Genomic DNA, 16,720 nt, shown 5'->3' with positions numbered 1-16,720 from the left:
ATGCAAGAGCATTTAATTTTTTTTCAACAAGCCAGCAATAATTGTAGTCTACAGCAGTTTACATGTAGTTTAGTTGAAGCAAGGGAAAAATGAACAAAATAAGATTGACAAGCGTTTTTATATATATGAATATCCTGATTCACAGAAGTCAAATGGGTTACAAACTCATAAACCATTTATTTTATTTTTTGATAAGGCCTATGTGCAGTAAAATTCTTTGTGTTTTCTTTTGAATTGTGATTAGGGCTGCGCAATATATAGAAATGATCGGAATATCACAATATGCATATCTCAGTATTTTGCAATAACTGAATTATTAAAAAAATTCAAAAAGTTACGGATAGACCTCCTTGGATGACGTAAACAACGCTGATCCAAATCTGGTCCAAAAGAACTTCCTGTTTCAGTTTTTTAATACTACACAATGGTTGAGCAAAATGCAACTTACAGAACATTTTTAACCGAATCAAAATGTTAAACGAATATCTTAAATTTTCAATGAAATATGTGAGATTTAAGAAAATAAAAGTGAAACCGGAAGTGCTTCTGGACCAGTGTTTACATCTTGCAAAGTGGTCTATAGTCTGTAAGTTTTAGGTTGATGCAGATAGCAGAGACTGTGGGGAAGATGATCAACCATCAGAAATAATGTATAAAATATCTATGTTGGTTATATCATGTTAGTTTATATACAAACTTGAACCATTATTCTATCTCACATCGCATTATTTAGCTAATTATTGTACATCACATTTTTCTTTAAAATCGTGCAGCCCTGTTGGTTATATAATTTTTCAATATATTTTAAAACAATTTAAATTGATTTTAGAAAAAGAAGAATCTTATCACATATTGAATATCGCATTATTTAGCATGGTATTGCATATTGCAGTTTTCTTTAATATCGCACAGCCCTAATTGTGATGGAATGTTTGTGGCATGGCATCAGTATTTTTATTGCTTGACATGTAAGTGTAAGTGGTTTGTTTATATTGCTTTGTTCTATCAACTTTATCTCATTGGGGAGAGTGCTTATTTTTCTACTTCTCACAGTCCTTTGGTATACAAACGTGTGTTTGATGTTATTAACAGGGTTGGCTGGAGATTTGAAAGGCTGGTTTTGAGCCAAAGGAAAGTCTGAAAAAAGAACAATTCTGGAATGTTCTCTGCTGTGTCTCTACGGCAAGATCATATTATTTCACACAGGCATGGTACTCCTTTTCTAGAACCAAACATGTGTTTATTAAAAATGAAACTAATACAAGACAATCAGTGATGAGAATAATGACATCACATTTTAATATACTTAAGTAAAGTAAATTTTAAAGTATAGTTTATGCACTGGGTTATTTAAAATATATTTATGACAGCATAAAAAGTGGCCCTAAAGTGTAGTAAAGTATAGGCTACTAACAGCACACTAGATTAAATTTATTGTAAGGGTTGGTTGCTAATTTAAAGATGATAGTCTCCGTGCAGACAGGTGATTGGTCGCGATGGTCTGTCTGTGCTCAGCAGCTGTTCAGTCTAATAATACAGTCTAGAATCAAATCATAACATTTGTAAAAGCCCGGTACTTACGCAAAACAAACAACTGTAGTAATCCTTCAAGCATGACTCTCCCAGATGAGCTATCAACCTTATGTTTCAAGAGCTCGCTGGAGTCTCATGAGAAGTGCTTCTTGATGAGATGAATAATCCGTGAGACATGTGGAGAACGTTATTGCTCAGATGTTGCTCTTTCATAGCACAGGCAATGTAAAATGAATATAGACACAAAACATTTGTGTTGAAACACTACAACATGCAATAGCTCAGATTATGTGTTCTTTGATCAAGTGAATGAAGACTGTTTAAGATTATATTTGATTGACAGATTAAGACTTTCATTTTGGTCTCTTTTTGTCCACAAAAAAAACCTGATACAGGAGATTTGACATTTGCCTATCATTGAAATTAATTTACATCTATAAGAAATAATTGAGATATTAAAGAGATCTCATCTCTGTTTTTTTTCTTGTGGAAACATGAGTTATAATAAACACATGTGAGAACATAGAATAAGATGTGATATGCATGAATGAAGGGAGAGAGAGAGATCTATCAGTCACTGACAGGAAAAAAGATCCTCCCACAGGAAGTAGATCTCCTCTCCTCGTGTCCTTTTATAGTATAAAAGAAAAGCTTTGGGAATAGACTGATTTGATACACTGAGTAAAGAGCAATTACTGAGGTCCTGAGAATGGAGCCAAACGCCGCCGCGATTGGCTCCTCTAGAGGCATTCAACTTCTGTAAACACACTTTCATTATAGTACCTAAAAACCTTTCAGTGGCCACCACACAGTTCAGGAGAATAGGCTACTTCAAATCATGTTATTTCTTTGATATTTTTTATATTAAAGAATCAATGTAATTATGAGCTGTGTGACCACATTGACAGAATAGTTCTTTATTTCACACTTTCATCCAAAGTTACTTATCAACATTTATGCATTTGGCAAAGTGAGTGAAAGTGCATTAAACTCTACTTTTTATCGTTTTAAGATACTTGTAATAACTCCTGGAATGTAACGATTCACCGTATAAATCTACCTGAAAGACGATTAAAGTCGGTTGAGTTGTAAAATGAATCGCAATGCATGTTTTGAACAGCAGGGGCCGCTGTGTTTTCTGCAAACTTGGAAAACGTGGATATGCTGATATTTCTTAAGTGTAAAAAATCCAAAAAAAGCACAGACAAAGTCCTAGTTATTTTACTAAAGAGACTTTTGTATTATTCATCGTGAGTCGTTACATCCCCGGTTCATTTCTGGCGTGTATGGTTGATCAGTGTTTAGTCAAATCTCAAATCCGTTACTGAGAGCTCAGCCGAAATGAGTCACAGAGCCAGACGAGCCATCTGAGACCTCAGGGAAAAACAGATTTAGATCTCTCTCTTCATCCATCCATATAACCTCATTCAGATACTGTGAGATTCTTTAGATCACTCTTGTGGGCTGTAGATGAATTATAACTTGTGCACGTATTTTTGTATTCTCGGTAAACAGGACTGGACTGGGACTTTAAATTTGCCCTGGCATTTTTGACCAGCTTCGGCCCTCCACCATGTTTGTCGATGGGGGGCGGGGGGGGATTTGGCTGCGAGTGGTAGGTTGTGCTGCTGTCATTGCCTTTCCTGCATTCATGTCCGATTCGCAATTGCATTCGCGTTCCGTGCATACGTGCCCGATTCACGCTTCTAATCCGTCCGTCTCTCTGGCCAGTGCATCCGTTTCGGCCCAAAAAGTGTATCGGCCCACCAGGAAGATGCCCGGTATGCCCGATGGCCAATCCAGCCCTGTCGGTAAACATTACTGATGTCGTTTGAGGTAAAAGCATGAACCCAGTTCATTTGTTGAAGCTGTGATTGATATGAATGTGGGATGTTTGACATGAGGAGGATGTTCTGTGGCAGAGTCAGTCATACCGACACAAGAGGTATGATAGTGATTTTCATGTGGGCTGGCAGAGGCAGAACATCAGACCCTTTAGAACCCGAAGCAAAAATAGGCTGTTTTCACACATTTTGGTTTTTTTGACTATCAAATTTTAACACAATGTGCCATCATCAGAATCAGAATCAGAATCAGAAGAGCTTTATTGCCAAGTGTGCTTGCACACACAAGGAATTTTCTTTGGTGTTGGAAGCTTCTAGTACAGACATTCAACACAATGACAATACAATATAATACGATTTACAGTCTAAAAGATTCTAAATCATAATGTTCTAATCATAATGTGCAAGGTATCATATTTTTCAGAAAACAAATGTCTTTAAATAAATTAAGGTTATTGACCATTACTGTGTGTTGTGAGCAGTGTTGGGAAAGTTACTCTGAAAAAGTAATTAATTACTAGTTACTAATTACATATTCAATAGTGTAATTAGAATACTGTACAAATTACTCTCTCCAAAAAGTATTTAATTACTTATTACTTATTACTTTCTATATCCTATATCAACCTTGATTAGTTAAGTGATTCAAGGATAGACATGAAACGACTCTTAATTCATTCAAATAAATAATATAAAACTACATTAAGTGGTATTATTAACTGACCAAAGTATTACAAATGTGAGAATTATACATTAAAGCTTGGATTTTAAAGTTAGACTTTGACTTTTGATGTGTGTCCCACTATTGCACACATATATATTACACAAAGTATTTAGTTTAATTACATCAGAAGTAACTGTAATTAAATTACAGAAAAGAATAGAGTAATCCCTTACTTTTCTTTTTCAAGGGAAAAGTAATTAAATTTCAGTAACTAATTACTTAGTAACTAGTTACACCCAACACTGGTTGTGAGTATAGAATTTAAATAAATATACTGTAGCACATGCATAAAAGTCTTTTTAGTTTTTTTTCATGAGCCTTTTTTACCCTAGTTCTCAGGTGTATTTTTTGCACTAGTCACTCAAATGTGGTGGTGTCTGAAGCAGTTCCCAAGCACATGCCCACATCACACACGTTTCATTGTCAAAAATCATCCCAATCGCCTCTTCTGTTGTGCATCTCCTCTTTGTCATGTTTTGTTTGCTACTTTCATTAGAGCGCTCCACGAAAACAGCAGCAATTGGCTGACAGAACGCAAGACATTACCGTAATATACCATATGTTCAAAAAGCACAGTTTGCCTACTTTTAGGAGGAATTCGAATTTGTTGATTGCACAAATGGTTGCAGAGTTATGGTAAAATGAAAACCGCACGTCCGTTTGTGAAACAATACACTTTTAGTTTTACTAGTCACGGTTATTATAAACTCTCTTTGTATAATGGAGCTGTTAAGATTCCACTGAAATGATAACAGCATGCGGGTTTAGAGTAAGTAGTGACATTTTTCTGTGTCAACTTTTAAATGAAAACCTGACAAATATAGAACAAATGATCAGTCCAAACACAGTACACAGCCTTTTCTGTATATACAGAACACAAATCAAAAACTTCATTTAAAGAGAACATGAGATCTAAATATATCCTATTTACTTTCTCAATAAATGTCCCTGGTCTTATTGCCCCCTGTTGAAAAAATCAGCATGTGGTGGTTTGGTATGTTGTGATGCTGGTTTGCTGGTTTGTGCTGGTTTAAACTGGTCATGTGCTGGTCCATAGCTGGTTTAAGATGGTCAAACCAACATCAAAACATACCTAACCCGGCATATGCTGTTTTTTCAACAAGTTAACAAGTGTATGTTTGTTTCTTCCTTAATCTCTATGTAGACAACAAAATGACAAAGATAGGTACCAGATTGTAAATAATACTTTTAGTTTCTTTATAATTCTGGTTGTAATTAAAGTTAATTTGAAAAATGGTTGTAATAGGGCTCTTCTCAACCTCAGAGGTTTCAGTGGTCTTAAACTATACTGAGATTGGAAAATTAGCCCAAACTTTTCCTCCTCATGAGTTTTGAATCTGTCTAAAATTATTTTCCTTTCAAACAATATGTATGGAGATAATGTGGAATTATGCATTTGTTCACGAGACGCACGTGCCTCTCAGTAGCTTATTTGGTATTAATGATTTATGCCTTAAGACTAGTCACAGATTAAAATTAAAGTTTGAGTTCTCTTAACTGAAAATAACGTGCACTGATATACCTGAAATATACCATTGCCATTGCTTTGCCTGCCAAGGCATAGTCCTGGCTTAAGATAAACCTTGTCTGTGAAACCGGGCCATAGAGTTAAATTATCATTTGAAAAACGTAATAACCAGTTGCTTGTTAAAGTCACACTGACTAAAATTCATTGTATTCCGATGTAACTTTTTAACTGTGATGCAACTAAAAATTTCAAAAAAATTTTTTTTTTAATAAAATATGTGTATTGTCCATTTTTGGCACAAACGAATAGGCTACCTATCTTGGCCTGACCTGTAGGCCAGAGATCAGATATTTGATCTTAGGTCAACTTCAAGGTCTCAGTTCAACGTCATATGTCAAAACAAACAGAAAACACTGATTTTGTCATGTAGATGAATTTGAAACAAAGTGAAGTTAATTTCACAATGGTCCATAGACACAACATAATCGTATAAATTCGTCTCTGTGCTGAGTGGGTGTTGGTCATTTCTGCCCTCTAGTGGTGACATTACACCATTTACACACCATTTTCACTTCTGCATCAGGGCAATGATGATATTATACTGATAGAAAGAAGTGAAAAGTTAAGACAACCCATTTACATTGATTCATAAAAACATTAAATCATGTATTATGGCAACTTTTGCTATATTTGTCAAATATTAAACGCAGGTTATAAACTGTTTTTGACTGTTTGTTGTAGGGTTAGTATTTAACCCAAAAGGGGGAATCATAGGACAAGTAAGTCTGGCCAACCCTCTGTAGCTATAGAAGAGTCTTCATCCTCCTGCCTTCATGATACTGCAAGGTACAGCTCTTAGAAAAATGAACCATATTTTTATTATAGTAAAAGTGTTGTAACGTAGTTTTTGGATTCAAACAAGTTTTGTAAAGTAAACATTGTAAAGTCCACAGGACCAAAGTGTTGCAAACATGTATGTGTATTCTCAACCCACTCTTCTATTAAATGTTGTTTTTTTGTGTTTGAAAAAGGGGACGCTGAGCACAAAGATCGATCACAGCAGGCTAACACATATGGATGGAGTTTTCCATGTTTTCCAGTCATAATAATATAAACACAGACCAATGTGAATATCAGGAGATGAAGTGATGATATATAGAATGAGATGAGTTCATTCAATATAAATATTTGTCAAAGTTGAGTCTTACATTATCTGACCAGTTGAGATCTTTACAAATTCATACATGCAATAATTCACTGCACTGTTCATTGACTTTTTAATTATTAGGAAATGAACATGTACTCAACTGAAACTTAACCCAACACAGCTCATCTCAACTCATCTTCAAGTTTACATTTAGTCATTTAGCAGACGCTTTTATCCAAAGCAACTTGCAAATGAGGCAAACAATAGAAGCAATTAGTACAACACAAGAGCAACAATGTGCAATAAAACTGGTCTGTCTAAACACATCTGGCAATATAAAAAAAATTGCAGAACATTCTTCAAATTCATGACAATATCTGAATGCTGAAAGAATATCATAAATTATTATAAGACATTAGCAAATCTGACACCCTAGAGATAATGCAGCAATGTAGGTTATTGCCCGTTGATTAAAATCACCCACAGAATAGAGACTTCAGTATTGAAGGAGGTCCATCAAGACTGTTTGTGTAGTTATAAATCTGTCACAATGAAAAACATCAATCATGTTTTCATAGATCATAGATATACTGTTTAATACATCTGTGTTTTTCATAGACAGCAATGAGATTAAATAGACAAAGTTGAGATGTTTGCTGCTTCTCAGATGTCAAAGAGTATTTTGTTTCTGAGCATGAAAGAGCAACTTTGAGAAATAAAACCAGACACCGTGTTACAAGAATGATTTTACAACAATAATCATATAACTAGGCTACACCTTAGAAACCACAAATTTACAATCGGTTCAATATAGTAAACATAGTTTTACCGTGTGGTAACATGTTTAGTTTTCTCACGTGTAAACATTGACTTAAGCCTTGCGGGACGTATCAAAGCACTAATAAAGAAGGCTTAAATGTAAAACATTTACAATTATTCACATCGCATGTTTAACTTTCTATAAAAGAGGCTACAAAGATGACTAGAAATAGAAAGTCGATCGACTTATTTAAATGCGCTTGTTTACGTTACGCTTGATTGACAGCGGGCTGAATGTACATTCATTGAACTCATAGTGGGCGTATTCGACTTCACGTGGCGCTGCCTGCGCAGACCCATCAGCGTTTGACATAGAGTATCGCGAGAGTGGCACTTTCGACTCTCTGTCGCGGTACTTCGATGCCATACGCCGATTGGTCTGCGCAGCGCCGCGTGAAGACGAACGTATAGCTTAATAGCCGCGCCCCCCGCCCAATCGCTGAAGAGCACGAAAAAAACACGCCTGGTTTGGTATAAATGCAGCCCGCAGAAGCAGGTTCACACGCTACACGCGCGAGAATAATCAGAAAGTGCGGCTCTTTTTACGGCCATAAATAACTGTATATTATTTGTTTATACTGTACTATGGGAAAAGAAAGTATCTGGTTGCTGGTTATTGGACTTTCTTTTATTGCGAGCGAACCGATCTCTAACTCTACTGGAGCTCACTTTACAAGTAAGATGCTTTAACTCTAGCTATTTACAGACTGAATTTTATGTAATTTTTTTATTTTATATTTATTTTATTACACGTGCTTTTAAACAACATATCTAGTGCATTAAAAATAGTTTGCATTGCATTGCCTAATGGCATCTGTGAGTGTTATGACAAAAAAAATCCGAAACGTTATATATTAAACATTTAAGTATTTAACAAATCAATGTATTCGATAGTATTATAAGTGTAGCATTTATATTTTATTATATGTTTATTTTCTACCATGTTTATGGTATTGATTTTATTAAATATTTCACCATCAGAGTATTTAATTGACCATATTTATTATAAAATTGCTTAAAATTGTTTATGGCCTGGTATGTAAAACGTAATGCGCATGGCAGGTTGAGGAACAATAGTTGTGTTCTATGCAGTCTGGTCACTGTGTAGTGATCAGCTTCTAGATTCTGGATCAACAAGTAAAGAAACCCACAGCTTTAAAATCAAAAGAAAGGTCTGAAATATAGACCAAATAAACTGCAGAATATAATACAAACTATAGAATAGTTATTTATTGTTATGCATGATTTTACATGTGAATGATGTGAACAGGTTTGTGTACTTTCAGGTAACTCCACTGAAGAAGTGGACTACAGTCATATTGAGTCCAAGTTCTCTATCAGAAATGCAGAATTCCCTGACGAGGATCTTTGCTCCCTGATCCCGGGAAAACGGGAGTCCCTTTCCGACTGTCACTTCAGGACTGATGTCCAAACCTTTTTGATCATCCATGGATGGTCGGTGAGTCAATGTCATTTTGTAAAGTAGGCCGATGACAAATAGAAGCAGTAAAAAAAACACGTGCAGCAATATTTACATTTGATGTCAGTGTGTAAGAACTTTCTAAAGCTTGTAGACTTCATATTTTAAACTACTGTTTACCATTTATTATATTTATTTACTTTATGTCAGTTTTGTTACTATGGGTTTCTTTGTTACTCTGTTAAGCGACGTATGTTTCAGTGAATAATTCTATATCCACACACACCGAATTTGTGATATCGCCTGCAGGTTGCCGGACTGTTTGAAAGCTGGATCTATAAACTTGTGACGGCTCTGTTCGAGCGTGAGCCCGATGCTAATGTCATTGTGGTGGACTGGCTGGACCGGGCCAGTAATCATTACCCCACATCAGCAGAAAACACCAGACTGGTGGGAGAAGATGTGGCCAAGTTTGTCAACTGGTTGGAGGTATGAAGAGAAAAGCATTGCTTACATTCCGTGCAGGGCAGGGCCATCTGACAGTTAACATACAGCATTTGTTATTTTTGTCTTGACTAACGTTTTCTGATGTGTGTGTGGGTTACACACATAATATGCCCAGATGTGTTATCCCATTATTGTCAATACTGACTTTCATGAGGACATTCATTTTTAATGTAAATCCAGTCTCTTTTTGGTGATTAATGGGTGAAATATGACTGGATGGGTTTCTTGAGGTGATTTGGTTTGGTTTGTTTTGTTTTACAGGAGTTAGACTATCCACTAGAGAAGGTGCATCTTTTGGGCTACAGTCTTGGTGCACACGTGGCGGGCGTCGCAGGAAACCTCACAAACAACAAAATTAACAGAATTACAGGTGAGAAGCCGTTCATTTATTTATTTGGCCTCGTATATGAGGTCATAGGGGTATTTTTCTTATTTTATTGCTATCAGGAAGAAAGAACTGAGTATATAATGAGTCTCATGCTTTATGCTGTGTGTTTTGTCGGCTGCGCTGTATAGGTCTGGACCCAGCAGGTCCCAGTTTTGAGAATGCCGACAGTCTTCGGCGTTTGTCACCTGATGATGCCACTTTTGTCGATGTCCTTCACACAAACACCAGAGGATCGCCGGACTTCAGCATTGGGATCCAGAAACCCGTGGGTCACGTGGACATCTACCCAAACGGTGGAACCTTCCAACCGGGCTGCAGCATTCAAAATACAATGAAGCTCATTGCCACCTACGGCATCTACAGTATGTGACTATTACAACTTTGCATGTTGATGCGTCAAAAATCACACGATTTATCTTTCTAATAATGGGTTAATACCACTGATCTATATAAATGACTGGATTGCTCATGACGTCATTACACTGAAGCTACCGCGCCGCCATTTTTGGTGATTATTAAATTAATAGGGAGTTATCACATATTAATGATTAAACAGTAACGTACCAGTCCCCGTTTTTATATCTAAAGTCTCACTGTACATTCTTACAATGCAAATATCTTAAGCATGTAAATGGTTAATGAATTAAAGTCGGGAATTTCCCCATCTTATTAAAGTGAGTTATGTTCACTTTCATTACAGTAGCGTATGTATCAGATCAGGAGACTCACGAGACACCTCAACATATGACAAATGTGCTTATTCTGAAATCTAAATACAGGCTGTATATGTTCTTTAAGTCATGAAGCTTTATTTCTAAACATTTACACATGTGTCATTACAACAGTGTGCAATACACACTCACCTTCTATGCATTGACTTCTATACGTCGCCATTCTGCCCAAAATAAACATAAACATTGGAAAAACATCAGAAGTAACAATTCATTTAAACATACATGTGAACTGAATGCTGAAAAACTGGTTATTTAGATCGTAATTTTGACTGTGAGTCAATGGCGCTCTCTATCAGTTGGGCATACCAAGATGGTGGTGCGATCGCTTCCGGTGGCTTCACCTCCTGCCGTTGGTTTAGCGTTCTAGGCGCAATCCAGTCATTTATACAGATCAGTGGTTAATACCGACTGTTATTAAACTGGACCGTCACAAAATTCCTGGATTTTGTGTGTTTCGGGTATTATGCCAGTTGGATATAATGGTGTTCTGTTGGTTTCCATCTGCCAGACAAAATTCCACCATTAAAACTCAACACATTCGACTATTATAGTCTCCATTAAAACCAATACAACTCCCATTATAATTAAACCCATTAGAATCTCTCTAATGGTTTCCATTTTTTTTCAGTATAGGGCAGTGATAAGCTTGAAGCCAAACCGCAAGCATGTGTTGTACATAAAGTTTGTGACCTCTCTCTTCTTCCTGACATAAATCAGACATGGACCAGATTGTCAAATGCTCTCACGAGCGCTCCGTGCACCTGTTCATCGACTCGCTGGTGAACCAAGAACATGAGAGTTTTGCGTACCGCTGCAGCTCCAGAGATGCCTTTAACAAGGGACTGTGCCTGAGCTGCCGCAAAAACCGCTGCAACAAACTGGGCTACAACGTCAACAAAATCCGCACCACCCGGAGCGCAAAGATGTACCTCAAAACGCGGGACATGATGCCTTTCAAGGGTGAGATTTTTGTAGGTTATAGCATGAAATTTGGACACGTAGTATCCAACCACACAGATCACATCTGATATATCTCTACATTGTATAGTGACAGATAAGACATGACTGATCTAAACTGAATGTAATTCTTATTATTTTGTCTCTCAGTTTTTCATTACCAGATGAAGGTGCATGTGTTCCGCAGCACAAACATGACTTTACTGGAGCAGCCAATGAAAGTGTCTCTCTTCGGCACGACCGATGAGAGAGATGATATTACCATCACTGTGTAAGTATTTTGGAAATTTAAAGCAATAGTTCACCAGATTATGAAAATTCGTTCATAATTTACTCCCTCTCGTGCCATCCCAGATGTATATGACTTCATTAGAGTAATCCAAATGACTCAATCGTATTAATAAATGATATGTGTGTGAGTAAAAACGATTCTCATTGGTTCTCGCGTGTCTCGTGACCAGTTGACAGATGCATTTTTTGGTCACGAGACACAAGAACCAATGAGATTTTACTTTATTGACATGCAGCCTTGTTGATCTGTATGTTTCCGTTGATCATGCAACTAAATTAAATCAAAATATTGTTTTCTCTCACAAATGCTACGTTTCACTTTTGGGAATGTATTTTTTTCATTCTGTTTTAACATTCAGCTACAAGTAGGTTAATAGGTAGTTAAGTTTTCCTAAATTAACCTGTGTCTTCCCATATAGTCCCATCATGATGACCAACAGCACCATCTCATTCCTGGTGACGTCAGATAAGGACATCGGTGAGCTGCTGATGGTGAAGCTCCAGTGGGAGAAGGACTCGTATCTCTCCGGCTTCTTCAGCACCAATGAGTTCATGATTCGCCAGATGAGGATTAAATCAGGAGAAACGCAAGCAAAGTGAGTCGTTGTTTTTGTCATAACTCGTGTGTGTGTGACGTGACAATATTCAGACGCACCGATGCGACAAAGCCACAAAACATCTACTCTTTGTCACCTGTCAAAGTTGCCTAATAACATCTACTTTCTTTTATATTTTCAGGGTGATATTTAGACCTAAAGAGGGTGAGTTTGGTTTGCTGACTCAGGGCGGAGACTCTGTTATCTTTGTGAAATCGAATGAAAGCCCGCAGCACAGGAGAGAGCAGAGGTACCATGTGTTTTTACTCACATAATTTCATTTGAGTCAAATATCAGGTCTTCACACTTTTCTTTCCATTGCTGGATTTTCAGGCAGCACAGACTGAAGCATCATGGAAGTTTCTTTAAACAGGGTGTCAACGAAGCAACTGCAGATATGACAAAAGACAAACTGATATTTGAAACGACAGTGATCACGGCAGAAGTCACTACAAAGCCAAACCCAAATTCATGAGATTATAGTTAAGATCTGTGTGCTGGCGGTTTAGGGAATTTTTATGGTATTTAGATTTTTTTTGATTGAATTTCATAAACCGGCCTCTACAAATGTACAAGTTATGATTTTCATATAACTGTATACCAGTAATCTTTCAAAATAATGCAATATATCTTAATGGTCCTGTTGGCATATTTATTCGACAGTATGTTTAGTAATGGTCAAAACATACAGCTGGACATTATTTAGTAAAACATTATTTAGCATTAATCCAAGTTGAGTTCAGTATTTTAACTGAATGAAAGGTGTAAAGATGAAATTTGTGTCTAAATTCTAATTTAAACTCAAAGGGCTAGTCCTAGACTAAAATAAATCTTAGAGCTGTCCAAACTGATAACAACTTGTACTAACATATCTTAAAATACATCAGTGCCATTGTGTTGTCTCAAAATGCATACAAGTAATGTTTTTAGTGTGACATGTTTGTTAAAATCACTTAAATTTCATAATTAAACTAAGGTCTAGTCGTGGTTTAAATTAATCCCTAGTTACAGTATATTAGTTGTTTGTATGAATGATAATATTTTCTTTTTTAATGGTGCATACGCAACAAGATTATAGGCAGTAAACTACAACCAGTACAAAATGACATAAAATTCCAATCAGAAATTCAAAATTACTGATTTAGTTTTTCCCTTTTTTGAAATGAATTGTAATATAGTATGTTTTAAGTAAATATTGTGTTTCAAATGAAGTACCATTAGTTTGTACAGACATTTGATTAATACATATATTAATACAAATGAGTCCTTAGAATTTACCCTGGCACATCAAGTGCCTAAGTTTTTATTTGAGCACAAAGTCACTTGTAAAGCGCAAATAAAATGCTTGTGAAACATGAAGCTCACAAATGTTCATCTCTTCTTTTTTCTCTATTGTCATCCGACAAATGACACGTGAAAAGCATCTTGTGTGCTGTATACTTCTGAAATGTATATACGTTTTGATGAGTATCATCATTGTGTAAATGTATTTCAGTAAAATCATATCAAGAGTGTAAATTAATCATTATTCATTCATTATTCAAATTCTTTCTATAAGTCAGTATAAGGCTAATTCACACTGATCCAACAAACTCCAACACCAACAAATGCCAAACACCAAGCAGAGGTTCAGATGTTGTTCTTCTAAAACTCAACAGGAGGCTGGACAGGATGATATGAAATATTTCCCCAATCTCTCTCTCTCTCTCTCTCTCTCTCTCTCACACACACACACACACGCACACGCACACACACGCACAGGCTTTGGTTGACTATCCCCGTGGGGACAGTCCATAGGCGTAATGTTTTTATACTGTAGAAACTGTATATTCTATCCCCTATCCCTATCCCTAAACCTAAAGATCATAGAACACTTTTTGCATTTTTAGATTTGTAAAAAATATTGTTCTGTACAATTTATTAGCTTTTTTGCCCCTGGGGACCTCAATTTTGGTCCCCACGGTGACACGAGTCCCCATGTGTTGGTGTGTATTCAGGTTTAGGTCCCCACCGGGATATACAAACATGAACGCACACACACACACACACACACACACACACACGCACACACACACACACACACCACACACGCACGCACGCACGCACGCACGCACGCACGCACACACACACACACACACACACGCACACACACGCATGATGAATTTAATATATTTTTAATATCTGTTAATTTTAATTTTAATTGTAATACCAAAATGCGACAGGAATATTCAACAATGCAAAAAGACGAAAACACATGGTTATACAATTACAATAGCTTACTCCTTGTAAGAATGAAAATGAGGTTCCATATAGTTCATACTGTATTTGAATTTTACTATTGCTTTAACTAAGGAAAAAGAGATTGCTTTAATACCTCAGTCATTAATGATAGGCTACAACAACTTTTCATATTTACATTTCGAAAGTGCATTTAAGGTAGAAAGCAGGTTTGTTCCCTAGAAATGAAACCTGTGGATCATATCAGGAGAACAAGATCATCTTGATAAAATCAACATTGCAGTTTCTCTGTGAATTCTATCTGTCCTGCAGCCGTGACACACAGCGGTCTCAGTTTCTCCATGTCAGTTATACCGCAGGCAGAACTTGTTTAGATTTGGCATCTGTTTTTGTTGTTTACCTGTTTAAGTGACTTCAACACACAAAGATCTCAAAAACACTTTCACTAAATAATTTTTTATGTTTTGAATATGTGATTGTTTGTATGTTGTATGTCAGTGTTTCAGTAGAAACATTGTATGTTTCAGTAGAAACATTGTATGTTTCTACTTTCTGCATTCTTTTTTGACACCACTGGTTATGAAATGACACATGTGCATCACTTTAATGGCAAATTTATTTGTCATCCGGCAATACATAATGTTTCATTAAAATGTTTGTAAAAATGTGTTTCTCTTTGTCCTGTAAACGAATTTGCTGAATGTTTGACAGGAGACCTGCCGTCTGTGAGGATTTCCACAAACCTGTTGTGCAACAGTTTTGATAGTGTGGTGTTTGAGTGAATGTCAGGTGAATGTTGTCTTCGGTTTTATTCATTCATCTGCCTGTATGCTCAAAAAAGAAGTTGATATACGTCTTTTAAACTAACAAATGGAAAAGTCAACTTTTATGTACGTCTCAGAAGCATAAAATTATATTTAAGTAACATTGCTTGACTTACATTGAGTATACTCATACCGTAGAGAAGTCTTTAATGTTTTAAATGGTGTCTTATAAACTCACATGTTTGGGTTTGTAAAGGCTGGTATAAAGCATAGATATGAGACACACAGACTGATGTTGGTAGTCATGTAGAGTTCATGGGGTTGATAGCTTGGGAACATTGGGAAACCAACAATAAATCACAGATCTAAAAACCAGGGGAGAGGTTACAAAGAAAACACGATGAAAGTGTTTCAGCCCTGTTGTGTTCACTGACCGATGTCTCTGTCCGTCCTGTTGCTGATTGGTCAGATGAAGAGGTGTCGGTGTAAGTCAGCAGATGTGTTAAAATGGCTATTGTTGGCTAGGTCACGGTCGACAATGCCTTACTGACATGATCATCAATATTTATACCAATGCCAACGTGTGCTTACAATACAGCAATGCAGGACAATGAAGAAAAACGCGAAATGTGGTGGAAATAATTTGTGACATGAGCTTGATTTTGTTTAAAACTGTTTTCAAAATTGTAATATTTTGAGGTTAAAGAAATAATGTGTCTACTGTTCTCTTTTCTCCAGTTATTTTACTGTTCAGAAACAGGTGTGCATTGACAGACACCTCATCAAAAACAGAATTAGCGTGGCAAGTGTACACTTACACAAACACATGTCAATGGAAAACATTTGAAGCATCCAGAACAGCGCCCCCTGTCTTTATAATGTAAAATTGCAATTTCAGTCTCGTGTCTAAAGGATTTTTTGGTCTGTGCTTAATGTGAGGTCTGTGTGTGTCTGGATGTAGTTTTTACTTCTTATAATAATCGATAATAATAAAAATAGAATAATAGTAACTAAATGAACAGCAGAAGTGAGTTTGAACAAAGTAAAGAATCAAGTGTTAGAAAATAGGTCATTTCTAATACACAACATCTACATTTTAATCCTAATTATGTAAATACATATTTATATTAAATAATATTATATATAATATTATATTTGTATTATAATCTTGATTAAATTGAAATCAGGTTTGTTTTAAAGATTTAAAATTGTTTTATGTTAGAAAACTCCTTACTCCTTTAAACTCTTACTATAATTTTTTTAACTGTA

At 36.1% G+C, this 16,720-nt stretch overlaps 1 protein-coding gene across 1 annotated transcript; it reads left to right on the top strand.

Annotated features, from left to right (window-relative positions):
• Window positions 1-7,756: 7,756 nt before the first annotated feature.
• Window positions 7,757-13,878, top strand: LOC130554017 (lipoprotein lipase). The gene is made up of 10 exons (XM_057333398.1): window positions 7,757-8,232; window positions 8,843-9,015; window positions 9,286-9,465; window positions 9,745-9,853; window positions 10,000-10,233; window positions 11,323-11,565; window positions 11,713-11,833; window positions 12,273-12,449; window positions 12,592-12,699; window positions 12,783-13,878. Exons 1-10 carry the CDS (start codon window positions 8,142-8,144, stop codon window positions 12,922-12,924), a joined length of 1,578 nt encoding a protein of 525 aa, XP_057189381.1. The 5' UTR covers window positions 7,757-8,141; the 3' UTR covers window positions 12,925-13,878.
• The last annotated feature ends 2,842 nt before the right edge of the window (window positions 13,879-16,720 follow it).

This window comes from Triplophysa rosa, linkage group LG5 (assembly GCF_024868665.1).
Source record: "Triplophysa rosa linkage group LG5, Trosa_1v2, whole genome shotgun sequence".
Classification (NCBI taxonomy): domain Eukaryota; kingdom Metazoa; phylum Chordata; class Actinopteri; order Cypriniformes; family Nemacheilidae; genus Triplophysa; species Triplophysa rosa.
The sequence above is the reverse complement of the archived record's forward strand: the minus strand, read 5'-3'. Positions and strand labels throughout refer to the sequence as shown.

Excerpts from the sequence above, each read along its gene's own strand:
- LOC130554017 (XM_057333398.1), top strand. The coding sequence starts at position 8,142 with ATGGGAAAAGAAAGTATCTGGTTGCTGGTTATTGGACTTTCTTTTATT. Across the intron at positions 10,234-11,322 it reads TGCCACCTACGGCATCTACA|ACATGGACCAGATTGTCAAA; the intron begins GTATGTGACTAT and ends GACATAAATCAG. Across the intron at positions 12,700-12,782 it reads CAGCACAGGAGAGAGCAGAG|GCAGCACAGACTGAAGCATC; the intron begins GTACCATGTGTT and ends CTGGATTTTCAG.